Consider the following 17,753-nt stretch of genomic DNA (forward strand, 5'->3'; position numbering starts at 1 on the left):
TTTCTGCTGGCTAAGATCGCTAGTAAACCAGGCATTGGCTCTCATAGGTTTATCCCTCACCCTTCGTAAAGGGGCCAGTTCATCCAATGCTGTCAGAATCTGCTGGCATAGGGCGGCATAGCTCTTGTCCACACTGTCCTCCACAGTAAAAGCTCTAGGCAGTAATGTGGGTAGACTCGACTCCCTTAATAAGCGAGACCATTGTCTACTGAACTTGAGCCTGCTCGGACCATTTATGTTTAACGGCCCTCCAGGCAAAGAGATGGACATGAGAATCAGTGCGTGATCAGTCCAACATTGATCCAAGACCTCATTAACTGCAACCAACTCCTTGTCGGCAAATACTAGGTCCAAAGTGTGCCCCTTAGCGTGAGTGGGTGACAGCACAAGTTGCTCAAGTTGTGCATTACTACACGCTTGGCAAAGTTCTCTGTAAGCTGAGGGCCAGTGGGCCATGAGTTAAAATCGCCCAACACTATGAATCTAGCATGGGAGTTTGAGAGGTCATAGATCAGGTCGATCAATAGCTGGGAGGCCGAGGTAGTTAGGGAAGGCAGTCTATAGCAAAGAAGACCTGCTACCAAAGTACCACCCCGCGCCGTTATAGAGAAGCCCATGACCTCGAACCCCAACACCTCTTTTACCACGAGAGTGAGTCTCTATAAATGTATCCCACCCCACCACCTCTACCAGAAGCTAAGGGAATGTGTCTTATGAGGTAACCCGGTGGGCAGGCCCAACCAAGCTCCACCCCACTGTCAGCTTTTGTCCATGTCTCAGTTAAAAACAATATATCCAAATTTAAGGATTCGATTAAAAAAGCAATCTCAGCGTGATGCTTAACGAGAGAAGGAACATTAAGCAAACCACAGGAGAGGGCACCATGAGAAGATAGAGGCAACAAACGCTGCTTACCAAAATCAGTGTAGCCGGTCGAAGTGCACAATTCCTCCGGAGGGTGTACCGACTGAGGAGAGGCCACTACGGGCACACCAGGAGCAACCGGGACGCGAACGGGCGCAAACGGGCTTACCTCTGGCGCACCTCCGGTGCGTCTACGGCGCGCCCGCTGCGCGCACCCGCTGCGGGCCTGCTCGCCCATATCTATTTATAGTATTACGCCACACGGGGGTCCGGCTAGTAGAGCCTCTGGACCCGACCAAATATGGCGCCTGAAAATGGCCCAAGCCTCAAACACCCACCCAAGATGGCGGTCGGATCGCCACAAGCAGGGACCCCACTAACTAAGTCCCGCCAAATGTGGATGAATGACGATTATAGTGCAGGTAAGCCTGACTATACCCCAAATTACAGTAGATGGCAAGCGCCTAATAAGTAGGCAGAGAATACAACAGCGCGATCAAAGGCAGCGCGATTTAAAGCAATATGCCCAGGTATACAGAATACAACAGATTAAAAGTATGCACAGCAATGCGCGCGATAGCGAAGTAGGTCTGCCTAGCGTACCGGAAGAGCAGCTTAACCCGTTCAGCGCGGCGCGAATTTTCGCGCTGTGCTGAACGTTCTAAGAAACGGGTGTGGTCGTGACGGAACGGTTCCGTCATGAGCACAGCTCAACCGACGCTCATGACGGAACCGCTCCGTCATGAGCACCGAAGGGGTTAAATAAGCTCTCCAATACGCGGGGGTCCGGCTAGTAGAGCCTCTGGACCCGACCAAATATGGCGCCTGAAAATGGCCCAAGCCTCAAACACCCACCCAAGATGGCGGTCGGATCGCCACAAGCAGGGACCCCACTAACTAAGTCCCGCCAAATGCGGATGAATGGCGATTATAGTGCAGGTAAGCCTGACTATACCCCAAATTACAGTAGATGGCAAGCGCCTAATAAGTAGGCAGAGAATACAACAGCGCGATCAAAGGCAGCGCGATTTAAAACAATATGCCCAGGTATACAGAATACAACAGATTAAAAGTATGCACAGCAATGCGCGCGATAGCGAAGTAGGTCTCACCAACATCATACATGGTAAAGTATACGATATGTGATTTTGTAAACTAACAGCACATTTTGTATCTACATTATTGCCAGTGTGGATAAAAAGATGTGTGGATTCCATGATCAGAAACTTGAAGGTTAGGTGGCAGGAACATGAAGGGGCTATGAAGAGCAAGGTCAGTAGATATCCTATTGACTGTACATTTTACAAAAGAGCATAAAGAACCAATGGTTTTTGAGGTTTCCTAATAGTTTGCCCACAGACGAGAGATGGAAACATAATTAAAATTTAAAAAGTTAGAAGCCTCTAGGATTTATGAATTGAAAGTGGTAGAGAATAGCTTAAATACATATAGGGAGCTGTAAGTGAATTTTCTGGATTTGAATAAATGAGTCTGTGTGGTATAGCTTCCATTTATTAGATTGAAGTAAGCAAATGGGAACTACATATGTACTTCACAAAAGATGTCCAGGGGATCTGTCATTCCTAAATAAGATAGTTATATAATTGACAAAATGACTTGGAGACCACGTAACATCAGTGTGTATTGAGAAGTTGGCACTCCTTAATAAACCTTTTCAGGAGGATGCACTTTCATTATTTGTCATTCAAAAGAATTGAGGATTCATAGCAGCTTAGAGTAAGTCTTGTATAATTCTCCACGGGAGACTTGTTTGATCATAAAAGAACCAGTTTTAACTAGAAAGAAAAATGGCTGGTGATATTAAACTGAATACATTTGCACTACTGTTAGACTTTAAGGGATTTCAGAATGAAATAGAAATCATGAAAATGAGTGCCCATATAAATTATATTTTTCAGATTGTGAAGTAACAAGAGAGTGTGCTGATAAGGGTTCAGGATACCACCAGTGCTCAATAGATGTGGGACATAAACCCAAAGGTGAAATATTTGTATTGATGAATCGATTTATGTTTACCACAGGAATTTGATAATTGAACAGTTTTCTATATTATTATACACAGGAAGCTGAGGGGTAACGATGTACTGTTTCTGAAACCCCAAGAAGAGGTTCGGAATACAATTGAGTCATTGTAACAAAAGCAGAAGTGCAAACCGAATGGTATAGGGGAAATGATCTATTAAATTCAATGCAAGAGTGCATGCTGATAAGGGTTTAAGTCACCACTAAGGCAAAATAGAGATGGAGGACTAAAAGGAATGATGTTAAAGAAAAATATGTTTAGCTTTCGGAACAAACAATATATGATTTTTTTAAAGTAATACTGGACAATGAACATAGTTGATTTGCTAGTTTTTATGTATGGTGGAGTGTGTTAATCAGTTATAAAACAATGGTGTATTTGAGGCATCTTTTGAAGAAATTTAATTTGAATGGAGGTGATAATATCCTCTTAGTTGGGGACTAATGGAGTCATACCAATATGGGACCATGACATGGACATGGAATGCATACTCCATGTGCTGTTTGCCATTTTGGTGTACTGATATAAATAGAGCGGCCATTTTGAGAGTGAGGTTTGCATGTGCAAATGACCAAGAGAAAACTACCTGTTTACTCAGTGCATGGTAAGACACCCCTTTAGAAAATCTATATGAGAACATATTTCATAACAAGTTTAGTAACAGAAGCGAGACCTAAAGCCCCTTTTAATGTTTATGCGATTTCAGGAACAACCCCAAAATAAGGTCACGAAAATAATTAAAACTGAGCAATGACTCTTAGTTACGGGGCTATAGCGTAAACATTAATCAACAAAGAAAACAAATGTAAATACATTTCCATTGTACTGCTATAGAACAGCATTGCCCTGAGAGAGAAATATCGAAGTGGATGTACATAATAGATTACGGATTAAATATAGGAAGATATGTGAGTGCTTTGGAGTCTGAATGAAGCCAAAATGAGAGAAAAAGTTACATATTAAATGAGAATTGCAGAATATATTGGTTTGTGACTCTGTGGGGGCACAAAAGTATGGGTTCCAAATGGTGACATTTCTCTTATAAAGTGTAAATGGCAGGCACAAGGGTCTAAGGGACATATTCTCATGGTGATATTGCCACATTAGCGGCACTTTTCTGCCGCTAAAGCGGCAATATTTGTATTAACTTTATTCTGAAGATGTCGCTAACAGCCGCTAGCGACAGTTTGTTGGCAAAAGCGTCCACTTTAAAGATCGCCAGTTCTGTTAGCGATAATTATATGCTGGAGAGACGTTTCTGTACAAAAACGCACACAAACACCACTACTCCATATTCACAAGGGGATCCATGAACTTCTGAAGACGAAAATAACTGGCTCTAATTGGAGTATGACAGATAGATCAGGAATCCTGACGTATCTGTCTGCACTAAAGTCACGCATTGCTGCAGTCCTGTCACAACCATGACACAACTCCAGCAATGCATGGGGTCAGCCTATGCCTGTGGCACTGTGTCACCCTCACGCCTGCCATCGGGCAGGCTGAAGATACTAATGCAGTGCTGTTCATCAGGTATGCCCGAATGTCGGCGCTGTTGGAGATCCATCGGTGGCGGTTGCGTGCTGCAGTGTCATAATTTGGAAGCATTGGTGGAGTCTTGGTGCAGAGGGAGTTGACAAGACGTTCTTCTATGGCCTTGATCCAGCTGCAAGGGGGTGCGATGATGGCAGTGGCGTTTGGTGGACAAGGTGAAGATGTGATGTTACCAATGATGGTCGATCCAGGAGAGTCCACTGTTGTGGCTGTAGTTGAAGTTCCCGTTAGCAGAGGTGACATGTTTGACCGTGCGTCCTGCTATGTGGCTTGTTGAGGTGACTTGCTGCTTGCGTCTGATGTACGGGACCTTCCCAAGGAGGGGGTGGTGTCCTGGTCACAGGGGTTGTCCAGGTGGACCTTGAGTTCACTGAGTAGGATGTCGTCGGTGGCTGAGAGACCATGGGGTGCAATAAGGTCTACAATGGTTTTGGAGAATGAGGGACCATGACCCAGGAGGCTGTACATGAGAGTGCTGCAGAGGATGTGCTTGGGCTTGGTCTGTATCTGGGAGTTGAGGTGGACCATGGTTACCCTTGGGTCATTAGAGTGCCTGGTCAGTCGAAGTGTGCTGCTGTAGGTGATGGAAATGCCTCCTCCTTGATGGTCAGGGTGCTCCTTGTGGGTGGCACTGCAGCCGCCGAGATGGCAATGGCGATGCCCATGCCGGAGCAGAGGTTAGTCCTAGCAGGGTCAGGGGCCATCCAGGGTTGATGGCAAGGAGGATGCTGGCGTTCGTAGCAGTGGAGTGTCCAAGAGGAAGGCTCCTTGGTTCTGAGCGCGATCCAGGGGCAGACGGATGCAAATGGCGCAGCCTATGGGTTGCCTTTAGCATGGGAGATGACCAGTACAACACAGGCAGTATATCGTTAACAACACAAATTCGTCAACGCATGTGCCTTTACATCGCATTTGATTACAACGCATTGTGAGGTCAGTAATGGGGTAATTTAAAAATTTTTGGGTGGTTATGGATTTCGGGGTTAAAATATGAAAATTGGGGTGTGTTTTGGGGTAAAAAAATTAATATTGGTGTATGTTTTGAGTCAAATTTTATTTTTGGGTGTGTTATGGTGGCTCAAAAAGGAATTCCAGGGTTCACCTTGGGTTTGGGTGCAGGTTAGTTTTGGGTTACACTCAGTGAAGTGGGAATAGTTATATTAATGTCTCCGCTATGCAACACCCACTCTACTGCTGCAATGTGCCTAGTATTAGTATGCATTGGAATGGAATTCGATTTTTATGGCATGCGTTGCAACCACGTATGTGCCTTTGGCACACGAGTGGTATGCCCGCTGTGCATGGGCACACAGCTGCCGCCATTCAGGAGTGCTGGGGGGACTGAACAGCTGTGAGGCGGTAAATGCTGGAAAGAACACTGGTTGTGGCGGGGATGTGTGTGTGAGCGGGTGTTTTAAATATATTAATAAGGGAGGTCCCGTGTCTTCGTTGCTCTTGCGCTCTGCTTCCAGGAACAGGAAGTAGTCAGCCAGCCCCCTCCCCTGAGCCAATCACAACGCTGTGATGTGGCGGTGGGATTGGTGATTGGCAACGGGACAAGGCATGCAGCCAGGGGCTGGAGGGATGGGCATGTTCTACATGCAGGCTGTAATGCAGCCTGCATTACAAACAGGGAAGTGTGCATGACTGCTTTGGGAGGCCTGAGTGGGCCGACCAAACAGTCATTGCGCACATGAGTGGGCATGCCAATCCGTCCATCACTTGCCCAGTGCTTGGAGCCGTCCTACCAACCCTCCCACCTGCAAAAAAAACATAGCACAGTTACATCAGTAAGTTATCATCATGTGATGATTGTTCCTCCTCTGTACTGCTTGAAAGCAGGGGGGCGACGCTCTTCCAGCATAGCGGATGAGCAGTCATTGGGGGTGCGTCATCTACGTGTGCTAGGGCGACACGACCCCCAGGTGTCCTGTTCAACGTATCCCACCTTCTCCTTTCCTGGACATTGACACCGTGGCGCAATCCGATGCACTTTCTCCAAATCTGTGACTCAGCCAGCAGGAGCCTCAGCCAGGTGGGATTTAACAAGCCTGGGTACAGCAGTTGTGGCCAAGTCTGCTGGTGAAGCTCCCGATGCAGTTGATGCAGCAAGGCCCCCTAGGCGTGAAGTAGCAGCGCTCCAGCTGCCCAAGTTTGGTGCAGCTCAGGGGCCTCACCCTCCACAGCGTCCGGCCAGCCCAACATCATGCGGCCTGTGATGCCAGGAGGCGCCACCCACCGCTGGTAATCCCCTCTGTGCACCCCTGTGTAGTAGTGGATTGTAGTATGCAATGCAGACCTCCCTACGTTGGGGCGTAGGAGTGCCTATACTGTTAACAGCTCCAAGGTGCACAAGGCGGTCTTCTCATACAGGTCAGCGACGTGTCTCAATGGGACCTGCCAGACTTCACCACCAGGTATGGGTCGTTCATCGCGCCTCAATGTCGCAACAGCTCACTGACTCCACAGCGCCTCTGCATCCCACTCCAGGCTCCGGACACATGTCCAGCGAGGCATCCAGGCTCCAGACGCCGGTCCAGCGAGGCATCCAGGCTCCAGACGCAGGTCCAGTGAGGCAACCTGGCTCTCATCCTGGTCATCCTGGATATTGGGTGGCTTGCAGGGGTTGTTGATGTGTGCTGCACTTGGCACAGGCTGCTCCATTCTGCATTTCTTTGGTTTTTATACCTATTTTCTATTGGATGTTGACTGACAGGCTATTTTTTGTATTTTCGTTTTTTGCCACTAAGGGGCCTATCGGTAGTTTTTGCCCGCTAACTTCGGATTTCCTATCGCCTTTGCGCTGATGTTAGCGGCAGTTTTCACCACTGATACCTGGAACTATGACCTGTTAGCAATGTGTTGCGAATAAGCCACTAACACAGCGATAATTTATCGCGGTATACGGCGATAAAAAACGCACGCGAAATGGGGTTAGCGTTAGTTTTCAGCGAATGTTGAGAATATCCCCCCAAGAGTTTGAATGATTAACGATGAGATGGAAACTGTGAGGTGCAGTACTGAGGAACTCTTTAAAAAATAGAGATTGGGATATAAACAATGAATTGGAGATAGATTAATAGTGTAAGTCCGATTTATAAACCGATATTGAAAAAAAATATTGAAAAATAATGCCACTTGTTAGCTTTATCTAACAAAGGACTCTGAACTTCTTTTATGGCATATAGTTTGAAAAGTACATGCACTTGTCTTACATTTCGTGAATTAATTTTAATGAAGTTCTGAGTGAATTTTAACATTATACATATATATATATGTATATATATATATATACACACACACACACACACTTTTCTAAAGCTTGATCTTTGCATCTTGTATTTTAATTTAAGTGGTGTAAATTGAAAATATGAGTGACGTCTAAATAGTCTTTCTGACCCATAGGCATCAGGGATGGACCAAAAAATAAATGGAAATGGGGTAGGAAACTAGCCTGTTCTAATATTCTCCCATCCCCCATCCCTCTTCCTCCATAGCCTGAATACTGCAGCCAAAGGTAGCTTACTTTATGCTCTCAGGGTGGTGCTAAAAATAGCGAATCAGCGTTAGGAAACATATTCTTGGGAAACATATTCGCAATGTTAGTTGTTTTCATATTTATAGTAATTCTAATAATAGCAATATGCTCTACATATTTTATGGTCACAATGCATGTACTAAGTAACAGAATACAGCAATACATGTTTTTCAACATACATTGTGTCAATATTAATGTAGATGCTTGAGTTTGACATTCTTAACATGGGTTTCAAGTCCCTGGGAAAGGGAAAATGGGACTGTTTGTCCAAATAGAAAGCACCTCTCCACCGTGAAAGAATGGCCGAAGGCAGGTCCGCAGTGAACCAGGTCTGCCTTTCTCATAAATAGCACATTGAACTAACTCCTCGTGTTATAGGATTAAGGGATCTAATTCCATAGACTTAAAGTATAGCCCTAAGATACATAACAATATTTTCCCCATTGCTGTTACCTAAAAGCTGAATTCTAGGAGTTGCAGTCCTGGGTCACTTCAATTTAACGACCCTGAATAGCTGAGTTGACGTGCTGTTAAACGTGTATATCATCTTTAGAGTTTGATGGAGCAGGTGAACTTCCATGTTTTACTTAACACCAAACTATTGGTTTCTCTGCTTCATGGGGAGGTAAGGAAGCATTGGGTTTCCACAGGTACAGCCGTTGCTTCTTCCACCAGGGACAACTCTTGACCTGGAAGTCCATCCGGGGATGAACAGCCAGGTTACAGTGATGGACGATTCGCCATATTTACCGATGGGCAAGAAGATTTTCTTGCACCGGAACTCCACGCGAGGTATGGCGGTCCAGGCACACTTTAAACTTGTGAGTCCACACTGCAGCCATGCAAACCATAACTAACACATCAAATGCTGTGCTCATAACTTGATGTCACAGATGCAATTACAAAAGACAATGCTACTTGTAAAAATACAGTTACATTGGCATTAATGGTACCAATGAGACAGCAAAGAATAAAGAGCTATTGATTTTTTGTGCATGTCTCATATATTGAGGTTGACATTTTATGTATGGTTACTTAATCACTGCATCTCTGTGAGGTCAAAAGTATATAATGTGGTGTGCAGATTACGGTATGCATGGCTACTGAGTGAGTTATGTATCATGCAGCTGCCATAACTTGTGAGCTGCTTTCCACCACTGCTCATAGTGTTTGCCATTCACCTGCGATCAGCAGGGGCTGGCAGCAGGTCCAAACCCTGCTGCAGACTGCCATCGCAGTTTAGATAAACTTTATAACTGAGAGCCCGATTTCATGCAATTCATCAAACAGCACCAAAGTTGTTAGTACATAAAAGCCTTTTCGGAGACCCTCTAACATTTTTATTCCTGTGAGTGATTGTGTAGGCATGGCCCCCGGAGGGGGGGGGGAGCTATATTGCTGTTAAGGCGCCCCTGCCCGATGAAGCTGCATGAAATGTCAGATGACAGCACAAGATTCACGTGGTAACACTTTACCAAACATCAAATTCATCACACAGTGACAAACTTATTAGTCCTTTAAGTTATCCAAATTTGACGGTTCGACATGGAACATGACATCGAAAGACTTAGATGATCGTGCTGTGATCCAAATTTCGGGCAGATTTGTTGGGTTTATGAAAGTATTTTTTTTAAATAAGGCTAATAGAGCCCAAGATGGCTACCTCACAAGCCATGATTCAGGTAGATAAGCCAGTCATTTGCACCTATGTTTTGAAACCATAGAAGAATTCATTTCATCTTAAATAACTCTAGATATGATGCATACTAATTTACTGCGGTTACTTCGCCTGTCTGAGCCCAATCAATTATACACAACAACCATTCTCTCCTCTTTCTGTAAGGCAAGACCGCAGTATTACGAATTGTAAATATTTCTGCTGCTGGGGGGGCTCCTGTTCATTGTGATTCCCTGTGTACAATTATTCAAGCTCAAAGTTTACCATTCCATTGGCTGCCTTCCAGAGGAGAAAGTAGGAAGATGCTTCTCATATCCTTGTTCCAATTATAGTAGCCCATTTCATACTAACTCAAACATTCTAACTATGATACAATGGTTCAAGTACACAATAAAACTGCAAAATAATTCAATTTTGCGCTGTTTCATATCAGAAGTGATGTTGTGTCAAACAGTGTGTGTTTCTGCAGAGGAATGAAAACCAATTTTCCTTTGCTGCAGCAATGACATTTAATTCGGTTAAGGGTTTGGGGACAAGTGTTCTTTCTTTGGGGATCCACAAACTGTAATTCTAAAGGCCTCATTTATGAAAAGTGACGCATCGCTGCGTGAAAAAGTGACGCATCTACCTAGATGTCACCTACCTAGCGTCACTTTGTAAATATGGTGCAACAAGGCACATTTTTTATGCTGCTGGTGCGTCACAAAAAGTGATGCACCGGCGGCGTAAAAGTGACGCATGGCCTCATAAATGAGGCCCTAAATGATTTGACAGGCCATGTAGTTTTAGTACATCCATCACTGGCTAGAAGAGTGGTCATGATCTGAGATGATGCTAGAGGGCACCTGTGGGATGCCAACCCTCCCTTCCCACTCGAAATCTTCACAATGGTCTCAAATAGAAAGCAATCATAGATCGCTTTTAATTACTATAACAAGCTTCTTAGATATGGTTAATGGTGAACACTGGTAAATACAGAATAGCTACTACCACACTGTACTCCCCCTGTCCGATATCGTAATTCCAGAGAATGACCCTAAAATAACATGTTGCTGCATTTCAAAGCGCATGAAAAGAGCTAAATAATTATGGGTCAACCACTAGGAGAGGTGCTGGAAGCAAACCTCTGTCCGAAAATGTTTTATTTTGACCTTTACCTTTATTTAAAAAAAGTTTTCAAAATTGCTCTGTTTCACTTTTGTTGGGAAAAAAGACAAAATATCAGACAAAATGAAAAGGGGAAAAAGTAATGTGTTCCACCAGTGCTGGAAAGTCGGTGCAAGTATTTCCCACCAGAAAAATGAAAAATCCTCCATACTTCTATCTTTAGTTTCAGGCTCTGGGTCTATATGCTATTTATTTACCAGGCCCCCTTGCACATGCTACTTCCTTTCCTGGAGCTGCCACACAATTTCCTCTCATACTACGGGTCTCTCTGCACTGCTGCAGTCTCAACTTTTCCTCGCGAATTCAATGATCTTCCCTTCTTGACCACAAACTATTTCCCCTCATTACTCATCACTCCAGTAGTCTCACTATTTCCTCATCTACTGTGGCTTTCTCTTTTTGCACCTGTCTCAATCTTAATCTCCAATACCTAAGGGTTCTTTTCAGTTGCTCTGCCTTAGAATAATCTTAGATATTCATTTCATGGTGTGGGTTGCTCTCAGCAGTTTCACTCTTTCTTTTTCATGTTCTCTGGCTCGGCAACGCAGCAGTTTCACTCTTTCAACTCCATGTCTGAGTATTTTAACCCACGCAGTCGTGCCCTTTCCTTACTATGATGGGATTCCTCTTTATTAGTCCCATTATTCCCAGTCCGCGCTTCTCACTTCTCTCAGTCTAATGCTTTCCTCTTAAAGTCTTCATTCATTGTACCTTCTTGCAGTAGTTTCTGTCGCTTTGAGATTCTCCCTTTGAGTAGTCACTCTCTTCTGTCTCACTCTCAGTCCTCTGCCTCAGTTGACCTGTTCTTGCGTTCCTCACCTTGAGAAACTTTCTTTTAAAGGTCATGTATGAAGGGTGCCTTCTGCCCTAATAAAAGCAAAGAAATGCCCTTGCCCCTGGTTGGGTAGTAAGGCATCCATGTTTGAGTGCAGAGGAACTACTGGGCTTTGGTGCCACTGCACCTGCTGCACATATAGTGGCTGCACTGTCTCTGGCCATACTTTGTATATGTGCATTTCCTCAAGGACCCTCAACTGCAAACTCAAGAAAGGGAAATCTATTTACCGCTGTATATGTAAACTCTGTTACTTTTAATTAAGTCATCATCATGTTCTTGATGCCCTGCTGAAACTCAACGCCTCATTGCCACCTGTTGTCACTTACTCTCCAACATTTGTCTGCCCAGTGGCTGTTCTCGGAACTCCCTCTTGTTCCTTTAAAGTTTCTCTTTAAACTTCCTATGAAGGTTTTCCCAAGGCTATGTCACTGCTGTCCTGTCGTCCCTATTTCAACATTGTTTCTCATCAAAGACCCTAAAAGTGTGAATTTTCTGATCTCTATTCTGCTACTGATGTCCTCTACCACCTGCCTACTAGCCCTTCACATTCCGTCCGATGCGAGGTGTGCTAGTATTGAAACTGTGCTGTATGTTCTGGTCGCCATCCTCTGATGCTCTCGTAAAAGGCGAGTAAGGTTCGTGCGACACCTTTCCTTCTCTAGCTTATTTTCAATAGTATTTCTAATTCACTATTCACTTAGCATAAGACAGGCATTTGCCAATTAAACCCCCGTGACTGTTCTGCGTTCACAAAATGAAAATGTTACTTCGGGCTTATACTTAAATTAAACAAATGGCGTTTTGCGTATTTCATAAATTTCCTATCATCAGGGGGATGCAAATATGTTTGCATCTACATACACTCCTTATGTAACTCCCTCATGAACACCTCTGAGACAGATTACTCCTCTGACAGCAGTTTAATTACACTAAATGCATGCACAGCAGGGTCATTCAGGAAGAAGGAAGAAGAGGTTGCCACGGCTTGGGTCTTGAGAGGAACAATTTGTGGCAGGGTGGGGAGAACGGAGTTGGGAGGAAGTGCATTGTTGGGGAAGGGTGATAAGGAAGGTCTGGAAGAAAGTTCCCTGTCCAGTGACTGTCGAAATGGATGCACTCCACTTTGAAGAAAACTTTTCCTGCAGCCAATTATGGGCCAAGGCTGGTTCCAGTCCGGGAGTCTGTGTCACATAGGATTTTGTGCAGCATGCTCACAGAGCCCAGCCTGGAACAGCCGCCCACTCTTGACACCTCAGTTACCATTGTCAATGTGCCGTTGAGTACACCTTCAGTGGAAAAGGAACCAATAGAATTACACTAGGGAAAGGCAGGGGTGAGGAAGGCTGGCAAAGACAGTGCATCAGAGAACCAAAATGGCCTGAGCCAACAGAGCCAGTACCTGGGCAGGCATCGGTGTTGTTACAAATCCGGGTCTCTCTCAGCGGCCCGCTGCACAACGTTCCATACGGAGAGGACACACAGGAGCGGGTGCGGATCTGCCACCCCTGACCACACGTCAGAGAGCACACACTCCACTGGGACCACTCTTCCGCTGCAGGGTCTCCTAAATAGAGAAAGACACGTGTTGGTACCAGCATCGTCCCCCTAGACCGGGTGCCTCACAGAGAAATAGCCTCTGGTGGGCCTGCTACAGTCATAATATAAAAGTTGGCGAACCATGGCATGGCTTAAGCAGCACTGCCTGGACACAGCACCAACAGAAGAAGACACAACCCCTGGTCAGGCTGTGCTACAATTTGCCCCCTGTATCTTTTGCGCCCCTTCTGCACTGGAATCCCATTAATTTGTTCTTTTTGCCACAGAGGGGTGGTTTCATTGCTGGTGAGTCTTGTGAGACTGCAGGCAGGTCGTGAGAAAGACAATATGTGACTAACATCCAGGGAATCCCGCTGATCACAGTTAGTCTCATGGCACTTCAGAATGTAATGGAAATGTAGCATTAGCTTTACGTAATTTTACACACTGTCCTATGTCACCCACCTATTGAGGCAGATTAAGTACAAAGACTCAAGTTACAGGGAATCTGACCAGTTGCTCATCAGAGGTTTGCCTTGTGGCAAAATTAGTTGCAAAATTGCTGTAGTGCCGGTGAGACCAACTGCACCTCATAGGCAGACAATTGAAGTTTTCTTATTGCGGAGACATATTAGGTTTCCCAATTACACAATTATAATGTAAAATGACAATCTCACCAATAGAATAATTTCTGTTTCTCAAAAGATCACAGGAAAAGAAGAATAGATAATCAGATCATTATTCCTAAAAGCAAACCTTAAAAAGAATATACATATGCAAGGTCACCTTGAATGATGCTATCAAACTCTGCATGGGTATAGATGGCTTCATATGATGGGAAGCCTCTTGATGACAGACAATGACCTTGATTATAACTTATTCATGGCTGATGTGACAAATGACACATCTGCCAACTTCTCTCTTTAGCTTGCATCTCTGATTGCACTTCTCCAAAGCCTCGATTCAAAATCTTACAGCACACAAAGAGCACCACTGTTGTTACAAGAGAAAGCCCAGAACAAATATCTCTCCAGCTATCTGGGAACTGAGGCAATCCATATTTCCATTCTGAGGGATCATAGGATGCGCATTTATCCTCCACCCCACAATAAAGCCAGTATCACCAAGTAAGACCTTGCTATGGACATTCACTTTAAGGCGATCAAGTGTCATTACTAAGGAAGCAGACACAGCCCCTTCCTCCTTATATAATCCACGGGCTGGATATCACAGTCAATACACATCCAGAGATCATGCGATTTTGAAATAATAAGTTACAGGGAGACTAACAAACAAAATGCAAAAAATAAAAAATCAGAGAACTGCATATTGGCATATAAAAGTATAATCCAGAGTGTAGTGGGTTGGCGACAGTATGCAGAATGTCAGTGCAGCGGAACCATCATCTCCAGCATTGAGATTGCTTTCAAATGGTCTACCTGCACCTCACAAGTAGTATGAGATTGAGCACATCTTTGGAATTCTCAGCACAACTCACGTCTGAAATTGGGTTCAATCAGATAGCAAATGTGTGTAACATACCCAGATGTCCGAGTCTCAACACAGAGACCCATGCAGGGGCAAGGGTGTTGTGAGGGGGTGCTCATGTGGGATGATTGCTCACCACATTTGAAACTTAACCAAAAGTTCCTTTGTACGCAGAATAATATTGGAGGGGTACATGAGGTCCAGAAGAAGCATCGGTAGTAAACACTTCATTTAGATTTGATATTGTTGTGGTATGTTATGTTCTTTTGGGTGTTATGTTTCCTTTAAGTATCTTTCCTATTTCGAAAGTTCTTTATAGAATGTTTACTTATGACATAGAGACATGTGCTGGAGGAGCTTGACAAGGGGCTAGTTCTGTGCTGTGGGTTTCTCATTTTCGACTTGAAATAAACTTCTCCTGTACAATTTTCTGTGGCCTGGATTCTTCTCTCTGCGGAATACGTATGGGCAACACCACAATTGTAAATATAGGTCAATGTCGCAGCCAGAAGACAATGCGAAACAATGTCCTGTTGGCCTGATGTCCTAAAGAGCCAGGCAGACACATCCTCTGCCTAAGTGGTTAAAACTCTTCGGCTACCTAGTGTTTGTGTTGAGACCTCCTCTCATGCAGGCAGCAGCATAGATATAAATGTAAGCAGCTGACAAACTCAGGCCATATTTTATACGAGCAGAAATGCCATTATTAGTTCCTGCATAAATATTGATGGTGCTGGTATGCGCAGGCCGCTGCAGGCGCGGCTCTGTCACACCAAGATCCAGAATTCATCAATCTTGGGGCGAATGTGGGACCGCGGCTAATAAATCTGGGATTGGCAAAAACGCGGCGTGCAAATTAGAGACACATTTTCTGAATAAATAAGCTGGCACTAAAGCATAAATAGACATTCATAAGCCTAAAAAAAGTTCATACATATACAAGGTGCAAGCATTCCTCCTGCCTTTTCATCAAACCTGTTGTACTAGTAGATCTTGTCGCTTTTGACCGTCATGAATTACAGTATTCCTTTGCAAAAGAGACAGACACACAATGGCACCTACCCCTCACCAGCGATGGAAGCAGCACAGGTGGACTGTAGAGATACTGCCCGGCCTGACCGCTCTAGATCTGTTCTTTGCCTCATCGCCTTAATTGTATTCAACATACAGTGGCCATCAGCTCACGGTCCTGTCTACATGTAGCAAGAACAAACTTTAGACTAAACAATTTTGCAAGGACAGGGCTGGTTTGAAATGAGGTGTTCTAATACATCTGGAATACTGATCCGTTTGGTACGTAAGAAGCGTCACTATTTCATAGGTTCACCTGTTAGTCGTAGGAATCCTCCAGATACGTTACTACATATGCCACAGATGTGCCCAGCAATGTTACCTGTCGTGCACCTGCTCCAGATATATTACTGCGTATTTTATCCATATATAAACACATTTACCTGCTTGAAGTGTGACCTCAGCATCTGGGACCCATTAAACTGTGTGCGGGTTCAAACTTGAGCACTTCCAACAGATCAAGATATCAATAATCATGCGCTCTTACCTGATCCTTCACCGGAGGGAAACAAATACTGCAGATTTACTGTTAATGAAAGGATGTTTTGCTCTGAGTCCATCATACTAACTTGATGTTGTGTTACTTCTCCAGGCCCACTACCAGTTTTTTTTTGGGGGGGCGGGCACCAGTAATTAATTGAAGTGCAGGTACCTCGCAGCGCTGTCAGCTGGCATTGTGCATCCAGTATTCCCTTGACTATCCTTGCAACCTTCATGTACTAAAGCAAAATACCTCGTTTGCAATATTCATGATAAATTAGCATCAACTGTGGTTTAGGAAAACTCCCCATCTTCGAATTTTGGTTTATGATTCAGCACATCTGTCAGCTTGTGGACTAGATATAGCGTTTGGACTTACACGCGGCCAGTAGTTATATCCAGTCCAGTTACTAGTATCAATGCTCCAGAACCTACACCATTTTGCAGATTGCTTGGGCACGTATACATGTTTTGAAGGAAGTACACCACTTTGTAACAGTATGGTGCAACATGACTTTCATGTGTGTCTTTCCCAAAGGAAGATCCTCTCTTGGTATTTTAAGTAATCTTGGGCAGTTGGCGATATATGTTTAAATTAGTATTTCAAGCATTTTCTAATCAATTTTTAACCTATTCGTGCAACTTAACTACCTACAGCAATGTTATAACCTTTCATTAACACCGCCCCATGTATGATCTAGTCAGATTTCCCTCGCATGAACTGAAACCAGTGGACAGTTTGAACCAGAAAGTGAAAAATGAGTTTCAAGGTGCTCAAGTCTTGTACCTATGCACGTATACATAAGTACTGCAGCACGCTTCAGTTTGTTTCGTACACACATTTGCAAGTTGTAATAGTCACTCAAACAAAGCCTGCTGTGGACAAATGTACCAACTCCTTTATCTTTGTGTAGAAAACTACAAAAATGTCTAATTGAACGAAAAGTGCTCCTGCACGAATACCTATCAGCAAGCAACAGTCCTAAACACTACTAGTGTGGACGTTGGATTAGTAAATTCACCCAATCCCCCACTAAACAGAAAGTGAACTTGTCGGAATGTGGATTCTAAACGCATGTCGTAATTTTAGTGCAGTATTTAACATTTATGGGAACTTGAGCTTTTTGCTGTATACATTTAAGAAAAGGTTTTTGCAAAATATCTGTTTTCAGTCTATTTATTTACATAAAACCCAAGAACTGGACTCTGTGTACCTTTTGGTTCTGTAAATGTTCTTTCCTCCTGTATCCCAATAACTTAAGAGCCGTTTCCATACTCCTCAGTAAAAATAAAATATTCATCCTATGTTTTAAATGAATGAATAAATAAAAGAAAGCTTCCTACCTAAGACATTAGTCCTGTAGCTTTCAAGCAACATTTATTGTGTCCCAACGAACCACAGCCTATTGAGAACCCTACAGTTTTATTACAAGAGATATGTGTGACACTCATGTTGGTACTTTTGATCACAAGAAAATGACTGTCACAGATTCAG

At 44.0% G+C, this 17,753-nt stretch overlaps 1 protein-coding gene across 1 annotated transcript in view; it reads right to left on the reverse strand.

The window, feature by feature from the left end:
- ADGRB2 (adhesion G protein-coupled receptor B2) overlaps positions 1 to 17,753 on the reverse strand; it is a 1,067,283-nt gene that overhangs the window by 743,403 nt on the left and 306,127 nt on the right. The window contains exon 3 of the mRNA XM_078680649.1: positions 13,083 to 13,247. Within this exon, the coding sequence (XP_078536775.1) occupies positions 13,083 to 13,247 (165 nt within the window). The remainder of the gene's footprint in view (positions 1 to 13,082; positions 13,248 to 17,753) is intronic.

Source organism: Lissotriton helveticus, chromosome 3_1, assembly GCF_964261635.1.
Source record: "Lissotriton helveticus chromosome 3_1, aLisHel1.1, whole genome shotgun sequence".
Lineage (NCBI taxonomy): Eukaryota > Metazoa > Chordata > Amphibia > Caudata > Salamandridae > Lissotriton > Lissotriton helveticus.